General features: G+C 39.6%; 1 protein-coding gene across 1 annotated transcript in view; it reads right to left on the bottom strand.

The window, feature by feature from the left end:
* The window catches only part of LOC125923617 (gamma-aminobutyric acid receptor subunit beta-1-like), a 59,964-nt gene extending 49,257 nt beyond the window's left edge, over positions 1 to 10,707 (bottom strand). Inside the window, exon 1 of the mRNA XM_049632022.1 lies at positions 10,581 to 10,707. Within this exon, the coding sequence (XP_049487979.1) occupies positions 10,581 to 10,698 (118 nt within the window). The 5' untranslated portion in view covers positions 10,699 to 10,707. The remainder of the gene's footprint in view (positions 1 to 10,580) is intronic.
* Positions 10,708 to 18,066: the final 7,359 nt, after the last annotated feature.

Raw genomic sequence — 18,066 nt, 5'->3', positions numbered from 1 at the left:
CTTTGACAGCTTTTTTCTCTTTTTCTTCAGGTTTTCTCTCAAATCAAAAACTCTGATGGTCCTTAGGGAACATCTTACTCTCCTTAGATAGTACTTCCACTCTTGGTTTCAATGACTGATGATGATTCCTAAATCTTATTTCCAGTATTTAACTCTCCTTTGACAGTTAGACTTTAAATTTCTGACAGTCTATCTGTCATCCTCAAAGGAAAATTCCTTCAGCACATAAAATTCAAAATGCTCAGAGTGGGAGTTCTCACCTATTTCATTTCCCTAACATTTCATCTCTCTTGTGGTACCCTCACGCTCCCAGTTCAGGGCATTATCATTTACCTTGTTATCAGTGGGAGGCATCCTTGAATCTTTCTTCCTCACTTACTGTGAATGGTTATTACCTATACCTGGTTTTTATACCATCCCTGGGCACATGGGCCATCACATTTCCCAGGTCCATTGCAATTAGTCTGAGCCCTGTGACTAATCACTTGGCTGTAACCAAAAGTGACAGGTGTTACTTGAGGCCAGAGCCAAAGTCTGAATGTCTATGTTCTTTCCCCTTTTTAGAATGACTCAAGGAGCTCTCTTTTCCAGATGGTGCTGCTATCTGAGTGTGGAATCTTTATCAATTGGATCCCTGAATGATTCTGTGGAGCAGGACCCCCTCCCTGTATCAACTTATGATAGGCATTTAGTGTAAACAGGGTTGAAACCTTTGTTATGGAAAGTCATTGAGATTTTGGCGTGTATTTCTGACTGTAGGATGACCTAACTCTCCCACTGATACATATACTTCATTTAATAATAAAAGCTTCTTTCGAATTTCACTTTTTCTTGTCCCTACTATCTTACTTCTATTCACGATTGCTTTCCTGGATTGCTTCCACGGCCTCCTGGCTGGGATCACTAAATACTCTTTTATCCTTTCAAATTCATCTTCTACACATGTACCAGAATGCTTAATTTAAAATACAAACATGACAATGTCACTCCCAGCTTGAATCTTTTAATGATCCCTTGTTACCTATAACAGTAATTGTTAAACTTTGTTCTTTGGAACAGTTAATTGGTGTTCTGGAAAAAAAAATTCCTAAAAGACTAATGTCCTCAGGTTCAAGAAGATTGTGCAGTAATGCACACTGTCTTGGAGAATTACAAATGTATATTGGTAGAATATTCATGCGGTAGAGAAATTAGTAACTTGTTTTAAATAACCCTTCTTCCAATTATTGGACTTCTAACCATTTTTAGAAGAATTCTTTTAACATCAGCATATCAGAGAATTGTCTAAGCTCCTTGCCTGGCCTCAAGGCTCTTTATACACCTTCTTTATAGACCTGCTGTCTATTCTTCCAGCTTCTACCATATTCTACTTCACAGTTTATGATTCAGTAACATTAAATGTGTACAGATCTTACATAGGTTGTGCAGGAAGAATTTAGCTTTTGGCAGTGGAATTTACTTCAGCTGGAATGTCATGACCCCAACCCATATCAGTCACTCATATAACATATGGTTAATCTTTCAGACCAAGTTCAGATGGTGTTTGCTGCAGGACGCTGTTGTAAGACCTAACACTAAAGCTCAATAGTACGTGCTAAATTGATGTCTGGTGAGATCAGGAGGGCCGTCAATGACCTGCAAGATCCCCTGTCTACTCTGCTTCTGTCCCTTAGATATACATCCCTTAGCATGAGGACCAGACACAGGTTCTACTTATCCCTGAGTTATGGGTTTCATTTCTCTGTCAGCCTGTGGAGTTATTCAAATAAGCCAATCATACCACCCCCCGACCTTGGGAACCAGGGGAACCTGCCTCACATAGCCCCTGATTATTCACTCTATTCCTGAGTACAACCCTCCTCCTCTATGTGACTAATAAACTGCTCTGATGTGTTCTGTCCACTGTCAGGTGTTACATGTTCAGCCATCCCAGAACCCAGGCAGGAATCCCTTTCTTGCCAACAGGATGAAGAGAAGGCAATTAAAACCGAGATCTTCCTAGCCCCCTTGCCTCACGGTTCCCCTGGTTCATTCTGACCCCATAAGCACTCGAGATGTAGCTTTCTTTGAACCCGCCACATTTTATTGTAGTGATGTCTTTATGTGTCAATCTCTGTGTTAGATTGTGAACCCCTTGATGTCACCCTTACTTAGAGAGTTTCTTGCACATTCTTGTCACAATGTTGCTTGTCAATCTGATGGAAATATTAAATAGTGTGTCTTATTGAGCACTTTTATAAATCAGAGCCCAAGGCTCCACAAGGTTGATGTTGTTCCTATTCTAGAGATGAGGAACTTGAGCCCCAATTGAGCAATTTGCCTTAACACAACATTAAGAGGCAGAGCTGGATCTGGAGCCCAGGTATGTCTCTTAAGACTTGCCATTTGCAACTACGTGGATGGAACTGGAAGGTATTATGCTAAGTGAACTCAGTCAGTCAGGGAAAGACAAAAATCATATGACTTCACTCATATGAGGATTTTAAGAGACAAAACAGATGAACATAAGTGAAGGGAAACAAAAATAATACAAAAACAGGGAGGGGGAAGAACAGAAGAGACTCATAAATATGGGGAACAAACTGAGGGTTACTGGAGAGGTTGTGGGGGGGGGCGGGCTAAATGGGTAAGGGGCACTAAGGACTATAGTCCTGAAATCATTGTTTCACCATCTAATTTGGATGTAAATTAAAAAAAAAAAGACTGTCATTTTTATATGGGATGGAGGTACTGCTCTCAGTCATTGAGCCTTGATGTACCGGATGACTCGGTGACAGGAGAGTGAAATTCATGCAGGTGTCACTTTCCCTTTTTCCCCAGATTGGGTGGAATCCACAACAGGGGCGAATGAGGTACAAGGTACCTCACGCTCTGAAGATCACCACAAACGGGTGGGACTAGCTGTCCCTTCCTGGGCGAATTGAGAGGCGGCAGACACTGTCATTTGAATCACCATTCCCACCCTAGTCCAAATAAAAGTAATGGAAAGACGAAGAGAGAAAAGGGGATATGGAGTGAGAGAGAATAAGAAAGAGCGCATTGAGAAAATTGCCAGGGTGCGATTTATCAGCTAGTAGAGCATGTTATGGCTTTCTCTTCAACTCTTCCCAGGGAGAAAGGGACAAACCACTTGAAGATTGGGAATACCCGCAGGAAAGAGACACTTGGTACCTCATTCCTGCAGCGATTGTTTACTTAGGCACAGACTTCTGACATGTCCCTTTCCCCACAGGGACAAGGATGTGAGACACTACTATGCAGGGCAGAAAGAAAGAGAGGCAGCAGGGGGCATGTGCTATGTGGCAAGATTCAGTTTCCGGTGGCTCCAGTTACAGGATCAGGGCATGAGTGTGTGTATGGGGACAGTGGGTGGGATAGGGTGGTACCTAGTGGTGAAGGCTGTTTATTTTCATATGAGGTAAGTGTGTAGCCAGGAGGCCCCACACCTCCCCGGAACTCATTCAGATACTCAAAGAGACGTCTAGGCGGTTTTTTGAAGCCTGTTGTACAGAGGTCGTGTTTGGCCAGATGGGGTTAGCTACAGGAGCTTCAACACCTGACAACACTTAGTTATTAAGCGAACACTATTGTCTTCCTTTATGTACATTCCTTCTCCCAATATCTATTCTCAGAGGCAAGATGACAGAACAGACCTTCTCCCTTCCCTTCTTATTGTAGTTTCTGGAACTGCAGGGTAGGGAGGAGTGGTAGATAGGAGGAGATTGGGATACTTACTTTCTTTTAAGTTTTATTTATTTATTAAAAATTTTAATGTTTATTTATTTTGAGAGAGAGAGAGAGAGAGTGAGAGTGCAGGGGAAGGGCAGAGAGAGAGGGAGGGAATCCCAAGCAGGCTCCTCATTGTCAGGGCAGAGCCTGACGCGGGCTTGAACCCGTGAAATGTGAGATCGTGACCTGAGCCGAAACCAAGTAACTGACTGAGCCACCCAGGCGCCCCAAGACTAGGATTTTAAACAGGACTGAGATTTTTGTTCTTTGGCTTTCAGGGTTTTTTTGGGTAAATAACTGAAGGTGGTCACAAAGATATGGAACTTGCTTGAGATGTTTGCAAAGATGACAAAGAGATTCATTGGTGCATCAGGAGCCATGATTGGGAAAAAAAATCAAACCTCTGCCTGTTTGTATCGAACCAGTTCTGACTGTTCAGTTCACCAGTCATCAAAGCAGATTGTTAAAAGTAATAGCCTCGATTTCTTCACACAAGAGAATTTAATTCAGGCAGTAGAAGGTGAAGAAAGCTTTCTCCTCTTCTTAGGGGAATGCCTGAGTACTCATTCCTGTTCAGTAGTTGTGACCCACTTTCAAGCAGTTTTCTCGTATCCCTGGGATGTCAAACCTCAGGGTTTAGAGGCAACTACTTGCTTCTACCGGAAGGGAGACCCTGGAAAGACAAGCAGCTAGGTACTGTTCTCTGCCTCTAATGTTCCAGATCGTTAACTGCATTGGAAAACAGGACCCATCTGCCCATCATCTGGTGCACAGAGCAACTTCCCAGACACCCAGAAGTCACAAATATTGTGACTTTTTCATCATGAACTTTAACTTTAGCCACTCGAAACTTAGCTTGATCAATATCCTAATCCTGTTCCCATGATATATCCTTAAACTAAAGGTGAATTGCCAGGATGCAGAAAGATGTACTTACCAAATTCTAAATAGTCTTTTTTTGCAACGTTTGGGACAAAAATAAAATCGTATGTGTGCCTTTTTTTTTTAATGATATAGAAAATCAGGTTGGGCAAGTTACTTAGGAAATTGAAGAGAAGCATCTCGCTGATATGTCTATATTTAAACTTGATGTTTTGCTCTGTCTTTTAGTTTGGGCTGTAAAATACAGTAAAAAAAAAAAGAAAACACTGTATGAAGTCATAAAATAACCACCCTTTTTTGTATGTTCATGGTCAGTCATGATTCTAAACATTTTTCCTACTGCCATTTTAGGAACGTTGATGTCTTCACTTATAAGTGTTACTGTATTTTCATGATACCAATCATCACACAGGCTTAGGGTGTGTAAGGTTAGGTCAGAGAAGGTTCTGGGTAGGCATAGTGTATCAGAACTGGAAGGGAATTGAGAAATTAACTCTTACTTTGCCAAGTGGAAGCTAAGACCCAGAGAGATTAAGGCTTGGACGAGCACACACATTCAAGTTGAGGAGTGGTAAGTTTGAAATTAGAAAAAATAATTAGATGGGAATATAGAAAGATTTGCCTGTTGGCTTAATAATAGTTACTGCAAACTACTACTGGTTTAATTCTAGGAAATATAAACTTAGCTGAGGAAATCACCTCTTTTACAGAAATGTGTATGCATGTGTGCGCACGTCGGGGGTGGATGTGTGTGTTTGTGTAAACAAATTAAAAAAAAAGAGATGTGAAGAGGTAATTATTGCAACTGGGGACCAGACACAACAAGAATGATTTAGCGACTAAATGAGTCCCACTGTTCATTTCACTGAAAGGGAAAACTACAGCTCACAAGGACTATAATTTGCTCACGATCAAGGTCAAGAAACTGTTCCCCGGGCCTACGCTCTTCCCACTAAGCTAAGTGCCTGTGTTCATTCTTTGTTAGAACTGAGAACAAATCTTTAATGCTCCCTAAAAGATAATAAAGTTTTATTTCACTAGAAAAGACTGACTTCAACAATGTTAGTGGTCACAGACTACTGAGACTATTAGTTTTTAAGGAACCTAGATCAAGGGTCTGAAACAATGGATAGTGAGAAAGCAGGCCAAAGCATGGGTAAAAAGCACAGTGCCAATCATAAGAATCTACTGTGCTAAGAGCTCGACCCTGGATCCTTGTTAAGATTTCTGAGAGGAAGCAGAGCTGTCCAAGAGAAAGGTTTCTCAGAATTGCTAATATTCTATTTTGTGCTGGATACTTGCTTGTCATAGAGGACTATCCTGTGTATGGTGGGAGGGTTAGCAGCACCCCTGGCCTCTGCCCACTGGATACTTGTAGTACCTCAGGCCCCCTTCAGTTATGGCAACCACAAATGTCTTCAGACATTACCAAATATTCCCAGGGGGGCCAGGAGGAAGTGACCGAGTTGAAGAATCGCTGGCTTAGATGTTAGGCCTGAGCTCATGGATGCTGGGGAGTAGACAATACTAGTCAGGTGCAGGAATGGGAGACTGGAGAAAGGAAGCATGGCTGTTCTTGATCCCCTTCGATTACAGAGTCTTTATTTATTAACTCACATGTAGGCTGCATATACATTCATGCTGGGGATGAGATGCTAATCATGGGACACACTTTTGGGTGTCTACAACCAAAGGCTTCAGGTTTCTGGGTAGTGGTAGTAGTATGACATGGGGCTTGAAGCCTCCACTCCCAGAACACGACTTACCTCCCCAGTGCCAATATGTAATTATGGCTGGCAACCTAGGGCTTTAGGGTCTTAGTTAAGACAAGAGCCTTACGTGGTGGGACAGAGACTGCCCAAAGGAAATTGGTTGCCCTCTGCTTCCTTTTGCCCACTTCCTGTGAGCTAGAATGTGGATATGATCAGCCAGCCTTGACCATGTGGACATGGGCAAGTGCTCAGGGGCTGGCATAGCCAAAAGATGAGAGGTCTTTAGACATGCTTTTGGAGCAGAGCTACTTACTCATCCTGGACCACCACCTACCTCTGGACAGATAACCAAGAGAGAAGCAAATGTCTTGTTTGAGCCAGTAAATTGCAGGGTTTATTTGTTCTTGAAAGCTAGTTTGTGTCCTACCTAACACACAGCAACATGACTGAGGAGATAAAGGATGAAGACAGGATGGAGACTATAATGAGTCACCCAATGAGACAGCAAACGGATTCGTTGGAAAGAAGAGTCCACAAAAAATTCTAGGGAGCACATAATGTTTGCCTGATTTAAAAAAATTTTTTTTAAAACATTTTTTCATTTTTGAAAGGCAGAGAGAGACAGAGCACGGACAGGGGAGGGGCAGAGAGAGAGGGAGACACAGAAACAGAAGCAGGCTCCAGGCTCCGAGCTGTCAGCACAGAGCCCAACGCAGGGCTTGAACTCACGGACCGTGAGATCACAACCTGAGCTGAATTCGGCCCCTTAACCGACTGAGCCACCCAGGTGCCCCACGTTTGCCTGATTAAACTTTTCCTGGAATCATTGACTCTGTTCAGGTAGAGGGTCAGTTATCAATACTTTCCTTTTGGGGATAGTTTAAGGTCTATATGAGAACATAAAAGAAGTAAAGTAAAGTTTCCCTTTTCTGTCAGGTTGTCTCCCTCCTTAGATCTGCCTTTGGTAGATAAAATAAGCTTTGACTTCAGCTAGACATGTTTTTTCTTCTCTTTTCTTTCAATTCCTGGGATGGTGTGCTAATGTGGGTACAAAGATATGGGAGCTTCCTAAAGGTACTTACAGTCTAATTGGGGAGACCTGACCTATATTAAGAGACACATGCTATAAAGAAGCATATGACAAATTCACTGGTAAACAATGAGGTCTCTTCAGAATAGTGCTTGAAATGAATTTTGAGTGGCAGGGTAATAATAATGGTAAGGCCTACTAATTAGTTAGCACAGGACATGTGCCAGCAGTATTTGGATAACCAGAGAGGAAGATAAAAGACATTTCAGGTAAGGGAATAATGAAGCTTGGAAGGAAGTCAGAATGTACATGATGGGTATGTCCAGGTTTTGCTGAAGGAAGGCTTTATGCACCACTGGGAATGGAAGGCACCACATACCCTCGATACCTCAAGTTAGAACCTACTTACAATCTTGCAACCTAATGTCACAAAATCTCAGAACACATTTTAATAGTCTAAAAAGCAACAGAAGTTGAAGCTCAAGAGCACATGAAGTCAGTTAAGTACATTGTGAAGCATAAGTCACGGTACGATTTTTGTATGGCTGGGTAAATTTTGCCACTTTTCATCATGACAGAAACTAAAGTCAAGGAAAAATTATGAGCTGCTCTCTCATGGAGGAGTCCATCCTTGCCTCATGACGTTGTTCTTCTGTTATTGAAGAATACAAGAAGAAAATATTTTTGGAAAATCGGAGTGGTGTTGAGATTATTTCCCCTTTCCACCTTATGCTAGTCCCCTAATGCTAGACTTATCTGCCACTTGGAGCCAGACTGTGGATCTTAAATGGCTGAATTTATCCCATGGACAGTGAGAAGCAACTGAGGCTTTTAAAATCTGTGGGTAGCATAATGAGAATGTATTTATAGAGAAATTAATCTGGTTGCAGTACTTCGAATATATGGGTGGAGAACAAAACTGGAGGAAGAGATGCTAGTAAGATTTTTTTCTTTCTGCAATAATTCATGCTGTTGTTATTTGAAGGCCATTAGGAAACATTTTCCGACCTGCATGAGAGACAATTCATTTCCTGGCAGAGATTGGTTATGGGAATTCACTTCCATGCACATTGAAGAGACCTGCATCTTGGGAAAATGGCTCACTATGCAGATAAGTTTAGATGGAAAAGGAAGCCAGACACATTCTAGATAACCATGGCTTTATGAATCCTAGAGGTATGTCAAAATGGGGATCTATAGGCAGCCCATGGGCAGGATGAGGGTACTGCATGTTAGGGTGGAGAATGCCAAAGTTAAATTTGCCTACGACATACTTTTACCTACTGTGTCAATCAAGGTCCTGGCAGGAAACAGATGGCACACTCAATATTGAGGAGTTAATGAAAGGGCTATTTACAACGCTGAAGACAAGGCTAGGAGAAACTAACAAGAGATGGCTAAATGTCCCAGAACTATCTACTTCCAGGGAGCTAGATATCAACCACTCCCAGGATTGAAGGGACAGGAGGAGAAAGCAGACTATCTGTGCTCACAGTCTAGAGGGAATAGCTACAGGTGAAGTCCATCAGACAGGAGCTATGGCCTTGATAAAGAGATGGAGTCAATCTATGGCAGTGAGGGAACCCAGATATAAATACCTTAGTCTCACTCTCCTCTTATTCTCTGATATCTTGCCCATGTTTCCAACTGGTAAAATTAACCAGAAGGCTGTGAGTAAGCAGGCCCATGGACACAGTCTATAAATCAACCTCCCAGAACACAGACAGGGTGGACAAGGGTGGAAGGGTATGGTTGGGGGTGGAGCAAAGGGATGACATCTAACGTGAATCTTCCTGGTGTTGCTAATTACTAAAACCCAGGGAGGGAAGAAATGATCTCTATCCAAAATACCTCTCCAATGGACTTCCTTTTAAAAGGAAAGTTACTCTGGAAATGGTAGAATTAGATTAATTCAAACTAAGTGGTAATTAACTAATGAATGAATAAGAGATTAAATGGCAGAAGCATATTGGAAGGACAAGCAAACGGATTTAAAAAATGAAACAAACTCTGTATCGTTTGCAATTTTACACTTGTACCTAAGGCTCATTGTACCTAAGCTGTGGAAGTCTGTTCCTTACTGTAAGCAGTTGTGGAGGTTGGCCTGGGATGAGAGAAAAATAGTATTTTATTTATTTTATTTTTTCCAGATGAGGACTGGAGAGGTGGGAGAATGGACAGACACCAAGGATGCATTTTCAGAGTGTGGCTTACTAGGAGCTCATCTCTTTCTCCTCTTTGGCCTATTGTTTTTGTTTCCTTATTGCATCGAGAACATATGCTGGGGTACAAATCAGCATCTCAGCATTATGTTAGAATTTCTTGTTGCCGTGGTGTATGTTGACTACTTAAATTTTCCCTATTTCTATTTCAGTTTGTTCTGCTTAATTCTTTAGGATTCTTGTTTCTTCCTTGTCTTCACTTTCTATCTCAAATTCCCTTTCTATTCTATTTTAAGGAAAGAGTGAATTTTAAACAGTTTTTTAAAATAATTTCATGCTCAACTTCTAAGTATTGCTTTTAGCTTGGATTTTCTTGTTTTAGCTTTTATCTTTTATCCCTCTGACTTTCATGTTTCCAGCTTTTTATCTCACTGGTTATAGCACTTTTATATTTTTTATTTATCCTGGTTTAATCTTTCATCCCTCTTATTTTCATGTTTTAATTTTTTTTAAATTTCACTTGTTTTTCCTTCTCTTTTCTGCTATTCTTTAGGTTTTGCCTTTATTAAACATTATAGTTTTTAGGCTAAAAGTTTACTGTATTTTATTATCTTTTATTTTCATCCTTAGTCTTAGTTTTATGCTTTGATTTTCCCTTAAATTTCTTCTCTGCCTTTATCATTTGACATAAGTTTCTTGCCTCTCTCCTGTCTCTTCTTCCTCTCCTTCCTTCTCTCTCCCTCCTCCTCTGACTTCTCCGTTTCCACCTGCTCTGATTCCTTTTCTTATTTCTCTTCCACTTCCACCTCCACTTCCACTTCTGCATCTACTTCTCCTATTTCTTTATTTTGTAATTTGTTTTTGTCATTACAAGAAGGTAAGGAACTTGGCAACATGAAAAAAAAAAAACCCATCAAGTCGATTGAACAGTTTGGAAGCCTTCTTCTGCCCACTTATCCCTGCAGCTACTTTTCTACTAGCACCTTAATGACCTCTCAGTTCATGGAAGGGCAATCTTCCCCCAAATCCTTACACCAAAATTCTTAAAATAGTCTATAGCAATACCAGCTTCTTCTAGTCCCTCCTTTCTTGGTTGAGGTCTTGTCTCAGTCTGTCCAGATAGCTTTAAGAGAACACCATAGAATGGGAAGGTTATGAACAACAGAAATTTATTGCTCATCATTTTGGAGGCTGGGAAGTCCAAGGTCAGGGTACTAGCAGATTTGGTATCTGGTAAGAGCATTCTTCCCAGTTCATGGACAGCCATCTTCTTGCTGGTTATTCACATGGAAAAAGAGGCAAGGGAATTCTCTGGGCTCTCTTTTAAAAGGACACTAATCTCATTTGTGAGGTCTCTGCCCTGATGACTTAATCACCTCCCTAAGTCTCCACCTCCAAATACCATCATATTGGGGATTAGATTTCAATATATGAATTTGGGGGGACATAAATACCAGTCTTTGCAGGTTCTAAGGATAAATCTTTCCTTATGTTGCTTTTCTGATGCAGGCAGTTTGTACTGCGTGATTGTAGACCATCTCTATTCTCAGTGGTTAGATAAGAGTATCGTTGGTGAGAAGTCAATTAGCCTCTTTCTTCCCTTGATCTCACTACTGTTGCTGGGGTCCCCAGTTCATAAGACAAAATTTTCTTCTGTCCTGATACAGTGTTCTGGAAGCTAGCCATGATTAATCCTAAAGTCCATCTGCCCCTGTCAAGGTTAAACTGTTTCTCCTTTAAGATCTGTTTGTTCTTTATAGCCCAGAGTGGAATCAATCACCAATGGTTTCCTAAGTGCCACGACTGCCAGGTGGTGTGATGGAGCCTAACTTGAGCCATTTTTTTTTTTTTCAAATGAACTTATTAACTTAAATAGAAACTTGTCCTCCAGGTCATCCTTACTAAAATTTACTTTAAAATGGACAGAACCTGTTATTCATTCTATTTCTATTCTATATTGGTAACTTGGGGACCAGAATCTAGACAATCTTACAATAAGCTCCTTTCTGCTTACTGATGTCCTAACCTGGGAAAGTGGCTATGCCTCCTCTTTTTACTCCTGGGATAAAACATCCTACAGCCAGACTGAGATTAGAAAACAAAGAAAAATAAGATGGACTAATTTTCAGGCCTGGGATGTGCCCTTCCTGCCCCAATTACCAACATGCACAAAGCTTGCCTAATGTCTAATTGTCTGTCATGGTATATGGTCGTTCCTGGTATATGGTATGTAACATGGCAGTCCAGAAGACTGGCTCTGGGGGGAGACTGGGTTTGGATCCCAACCCTAACACTTGATTATGCTGCCATGGACAAGCTACTTAAACTCCTTCTACCTCTATTTCTTTATTTCTATAATGGGTGTAATAAATTGGTTAAGATATAAATTGCTTACCACTTTATAATTTCTTAATAAACAATTTCTTAATAAATGATTCTTAATAAGAAATAAATAATTTCTTAATTATAATTTCTTAATAAATATAAACTATCAATATTATTTAAGACTCAGTTCAGGGGTTCCTGTCTCCATGAAACATTCCATGATTGAGCCCCATGGTTGTGTGTGTGTGTGTGTGTGTGTGTGTGTGTGTGTGCGTGTGTAGGTTCATGTGCCTAGACACATACCCTCTTTGTTCAATCTGGCACTTCATATACCCCTTCTATGTAGCATCCTGTGAATATTTTTTTATGGCATTTTACAATGTCCTAGTGGTATCTGTTTACATGTACATTTTCTGTTGTTATTTGATAAACATCTTAAGCTCAGGTATTATGTCTTAGACACCTTTGTATTCTCAACATCCAACATAATAGCTGGTATGCAGTACGTGTTTAATAAATATTTGATAAAAATGATGATGAATAGTGGATGCCTAAGGACTTTTAATGACTACATCTTTGAAGTTTTAAGGGAAAGGGTCTTCCTTTTACATCTGTGCAACAGATGGACAATCACGTAAACATCTACATGTCCCCTGTTCTGTTCTCTGAGTCTAGATGGATAAGGCTTCTCTGTAGTTAAAATTGTGACAAGGTTAATGGATCACTACAGAAAGAAAAAGAACTCTCTTAGGACTCAATAAAAATTTATGGTCAATTATAAACTACTCATTCTTTTGAAAATGTTCAAATATTACAATCTTCTGTGTGTTTAATAGTCTAGAAATGTGGGCAGATTCTGAGATACTATCATCAGAGATTTGAATTTTATGGCTGAGGTCATTTTCTTCATCTCATTTTGTCTCTCTTGCTGCCACTTTAATCCCTCTCCCCAATTCATAGCCAACTTTCTACTGAGTTGTCCACAGTGGTTGTGTTCCTTCACTACCCATTTATGCTGCTCTAGTCTGATTTCACTCCCATCACCTCCAAACAGTTTATGCCAATATGGCCATTTTGCTATATTCAGCTTTTCAGTCCTCATTTTACTTGACCTGTCAGCAGCATTTGACTCTATTATCTTTGCCTTCCTTCTTGAAACTCTACTCCTTTGGCCTCACTGACACCATTTTCTTTTTGTCATGCTCCTACTTACCTGGAAGCTCTGTTTTATAATTTTTGGCAAGCTTATGTTCTCCCCAGCTGGGTCTCAGGCCTTCCTCTCTTCTTACTCATTTTCTCCCTAGGTAAGTTGTGCATGCTGTTGGCTTTTACAACTATCTCTACCTTGGTAACTTCTGAATGTATATATATGTCCAGCCTAGACCTGTCTTTTGAGCTTTAGATTCACAGTCACACCGTGAACTTGACAACTTCATTTGACAGCTAGAGCCACTTCAAGTTCAATATCTTCAACATGACCTCTTGATTTCCTCATCTAAACCTATCATCTCTAGTTGCACTAGTCAGAAATTGAAGAATCATCTTTGACACCTTCTTCCTTATCTCCAATATCTAATTTGTCATCACTTAAAAAATTACAACACTGGAGTATCTCTTGAATCTGTTCAGTTTTCTCCATCTCCACTGATATAATTGCTTTCATGATTTTTGGGTAATGCTACTGCAATATTTTCTAAACTGGTGTAATGGTTTTCACAATGTACCTCTCAAAATTGTTTTTGGTTTTACAGAGTGGCAGCCAGGTGATAAATTTGTTCATGTATTTTTTCCCCTTCCCCCTGACCCCCTCCCCCACCAATTCTCTTAATGTTTTCCCATTTCTCTTAGGACACAGATCAAGACCTTTAACACAGCTCACGAAGCCCTGAGTGGAATGCTCCCTTTCTTCTCTAACTTCTTCTCCCTCAGTCAGACTCCACTCACTCTGATTCTAGATACTCCGGCTTTAACTTTAGTCTCTCAAACACCCATGTTTCTTTTTGCCACAGGTCCTTTGCATATGCTGTTGTTTTTGCCTGAATCTGGAATAATTTAAAAAAATTTTTTTTAAGTTTATTTATTTTTTAAAGAGAGAGAGAGCATGCACAAGTCGGGGAGGGGCAGAGATAATTAACTGACTGAACAACCCAGGTGCCCTGGAGTACTTTTTACCCCTGTTCTTTTGACTACTTTACTATCAGTCTGTAAGATATTTTCATAAGCATGTTTTCAATTAAGTCCCCAGGAAAAATTTCTTTGGATATTAAGACCAAAAAAAAATCATTGGAGTTCTCTTAACCTCTTTATTTTATTTCATTTTGTTTTAATCTGACAGACACAATAAGCCATTTAAAATGTACCATTTTTCCTTCTTGTCACTAGCTTCTCAAGTGTCCACACTGTATAATAGTTACTGGCCTGGGCTCTAGAGCCAAATTAATTGGATTTGAATTCTAGCTCCTATATTCATTAGCCGTTTGATCTTTGTCAAGCTACTTAACATTTCTGTGACTTCATTTTCTCATTTATAAAACTGAAATAGTAATAATAATTATTCTCTAAGTGTTGTGAAAAGAAAATGAATTAACATGCACAAAAACATTTAGAACCGTGTCTGGGGCATAACAAGTACTTAATAAAAATTGGCATTATTATTATTTCCTATCTCATCAAAGTCTAAATTGCCAGGGTGCTTCATGTTAAGTTACTTCTGGATCTTAGTTGTGTGGATTCTTGACCCAATGCTCCATTTTACTTTGCATGTAATAACGTAGTATTTGAAGAATAGTTTTGATTATTCAAAATCAGATTATATAGAAATGGAGACTCTCCATTGTAATGATAGACATTTTATATTAAAATAGGAAAGATATTATTTGTAAGACTAACTGTAAGGGCATTGTGATTTGCTCCATAGAACTGTATAATCAAATCAACAGCAGAAAGTATCTTTGAAGCAAGGTTTTATCTAAACTCCCACCTCAACAGAAATATGGCTGCACACCATAATTAGAACCCAGGATTAGAGGCATGTTATATTATCAACACAGGCAATACCTTCCACACTTGTTGTATGAAATTAGCTATTTCCTTACATGGTTTAGGAGGTTGGATTCCATTTTTATTTTCTAACACCAAATAAATGGGGAAAAAATCAACTCTGAATCACAGTGATCCTGCAATCAATCATTTAAAAAACATATGGGCAAAGAATAAGGTTATTCCTTAGGTTTTAAATCCTAAAAGTGATCTTTCTACTTTCTGTACCCTTTGTATTTCAGAAAAGCGATCTTCCTTATCCCACATCACAGATGTCTCCGTAGCTACAGACTCCACCAGCAGAATAACAAGAGGATTCTCAAGATTATGCTGCGTCTGTTCATTTTTTTTTTTTTTAAAGCTTGCCTGCAGAGAGTTGAAACAGCCAATGCCTTTGTTGTACAGCGTGTGATTATACTTGGACAAATTAGGTGATTCTCCCCCTCCCCCCAACAATGTTGGTCAATGTAACAGGCTCCCAGAGTGAAACAAAATAGAAATTCATTTTTAATTCATGTCTGATGCAGAAGGCACACAGGCAGAAACACAGATCACTATTTTGTTTAAAAAAGAAATCACCATCTGCTTTGTGTAGGGAGAAATATTCAGGCCCTATCTAATTACAGCAAGTATTTTCAGTTTAGGATCTTTTGACCACAAATTACCCTCAGTTTTCCTTTAAAGGGAATGTGTAGGTTTGCCTATTAACAGAATAGAAAAATGGTAATAGAGGCGTGTTTTTGTCTAAAATTTTTAATAAGGTAAAATTGGATTTAAGAGCTAGCCCTACAGAAAATGTTGTTAAAAACAAAGTAAATAGTAAAGGACTGAAAATCTTTGCATAATCCCCACAATTCCCTTAAGGGTTTAACTCAGTAGCTTTACTATTTGTGAATTTGTATAATAATGGTGCCTTGATTTTACAGAACGATTTCAGAGAAATTTCCTTACTTTGGGTCATGTTTTTTTGGCTCATAAAGTGCTCTCTAAGATTGTTAGACACATTGGGAAGGCGGATCTAACTTTTAGGCCAATCAAGGACCATTGAGATGAAATGAACTAATGCGTGTGCAAGCACTTTGAAAAGTATAAAGCACTCCACAAATGCAAAAAGGTTTTGCTGCTATTAAATAACTGATGGAAGAGTTAAGGTAGCTTTTCCAAACACTTACCTTCACTTGCAACCACTGAATAAGAAATCTCTAGACGAAAAACATGACAAATGTTCCTATCATGATGTTCATTGCTAAGAGGTGTACTTCAGACTTCACAAAGCTGTCTGACCCCCTCACGGTTTGAAACCTTTGCAAGAACTATGAAATTACAGCTAAAAGCGATCAGTCCTTGAACAACAGGATATTTTGAGTAGCTGTTTAACTGTGCCATAATGCAGTTTATTTCATTTGATTCTCCCAATGGGTTTAAGTACTAGGAAACTAGTGCAACTCGTTTTTGTACTTCTCGGGGAAAACACAATCTAAAACTCCCATATAGCTGGGTATTATCATCCCTAAGGAACTAAATTAGAACATAGGAGACCTTGGTTACTAATAATATTAAGGTTAGCATTTTGCTGATGGCTATGGGCAGGACTGGTCTTTTAAAAACTGAGGGGACCTATAAACAAACTGCAGATGTATCACTCAAACTCAGAAAATCTGTGAGGTTACATTTATATTAAATGCTATCCAAAATGTCGCATTGAAATTTACTACAGCTATAGGATGAATTGTGTCCCCTCCAAAATTCATATGTTGTGGTCCTAACCCCAGTACCTCGGCATGTGACCGTGTTTGGAGATAGGGTCTTAACCGAGATAATCAAGTTAAAATGAAGTCATTAGTGTAGATCCTAATCCAATATGACTGATGTCCTTATAAGAAGAGTGAATTTGACATATATCACTGATGAGGTGGGGGTGGAGAGGAAAATGGGTGATGGGCATTGAGGAGGGCACTTGTTGGGATGAGCACTGGGTGTTGTATGTAAGTGATGAATCGTGGTAATTTACTCCCGAAGCCAAGAGCACACTGTATACACTCTATGTTAGCTAACTTGACAAAAAATTATACTTAAACCATTAAAAAAAAAGGAAGAGGGAATTTGGATATAGACACCTACAGAGGGAATTCTGCCCTCAGACTGCTTCTGGACTTGAGCTGTAACATTAATTCTTCCCTGGGTCTCTGGCCTGCTCTCCTGTCCTGCAGAGTTGAGACTTGCCAGCCCTTGAAATTTTGTAAGCTCACTCTTTAAGATGAATCTCTCTGTATATACATAAACACACACCCTATTCTGCTTCTCTGGAGAAGCTTGACCAATACAATTACCTATAGCCACTTACACCCCAAAAACTATGAATACAAACTACCCCTAAATTATATATTCAAAGTTAGTGGCTGAGTGAATAGTTTTGGAGTCAAAATGATGGTTCAAAATTTGCCTCTGCCACTTTCTGGCAATATGTCTTTGAGCATGCCATTTAACCTCTCAGTTTCCTCATTTGTAAAATGGAAACAATTGGGTTGCAGTGAGAATTTAATGAATAAAATGCTGTTAAAGCATTTATCAGAATATTTTATCAAGTCATAGGCTCTCAAGATATGCTGGTTATAATGATCATTATTGCTATTATTTATATATCGTGACAGTCATGATTCTTAGTTATGGGCCATAGACTTGACTGAAGTTAGTTTAAATAGAAAGGAATTTATTAAAAGGTATTAGGAAGCTCACAGGTTGCTTGAGACTACCAGAGAACCAGGCTGTGAGGTGGCAAAGCCAGGAACCATTGCCAAAATAGATGCCATAGAACTGGTCCCATGACACCCTATTGCTACTGCCCTGGATGTTGCTTCTATCAACACCATTGAAGCTGGAGACCAGAGAAAGCCACTAAAACCATTCTAGAAGCTGCTGTGATGAGGTCATTCCTGTCATGGTGGCTTCTCTGTGCTCCTTTCCTCTTTATGTCAAGAACTTCTGATTTGATATTTGCAACGAGTATGAGTGAATGATAGTACCTAGGTCTGTCTCGTGCCCATATGCAGGGAGGCTGGAACAATGAATATCATGGATTTTCAGGTTTTATAGTTAGAGACAAGTTTTGCCTTACAGGATGTGGGAGGTGGATGGGGGTGGGCATACAAGATAGAAATGTTGAGTATTCAAAAAGTGGCCAGCATTT

This window comes from Panthera uncia, chromosome B1, assembly GCF_023721935.1.
Source record: "Panthera uncia isolate 11264 chromosome B1, Puncia_PCG_1.0, whole genome shotgun sequence".
Lineage (NCBI taxonomy): Eukaryota > Metazoa > Chordata > Mammalia > Carnivora > Felidae > Panthera > Panthera uncia.
The sequence above is the reverse complement of the archived record's forward strand: the minus strand, read 5'-3'. Positions and strand labels throughout refer to the sequence as shown.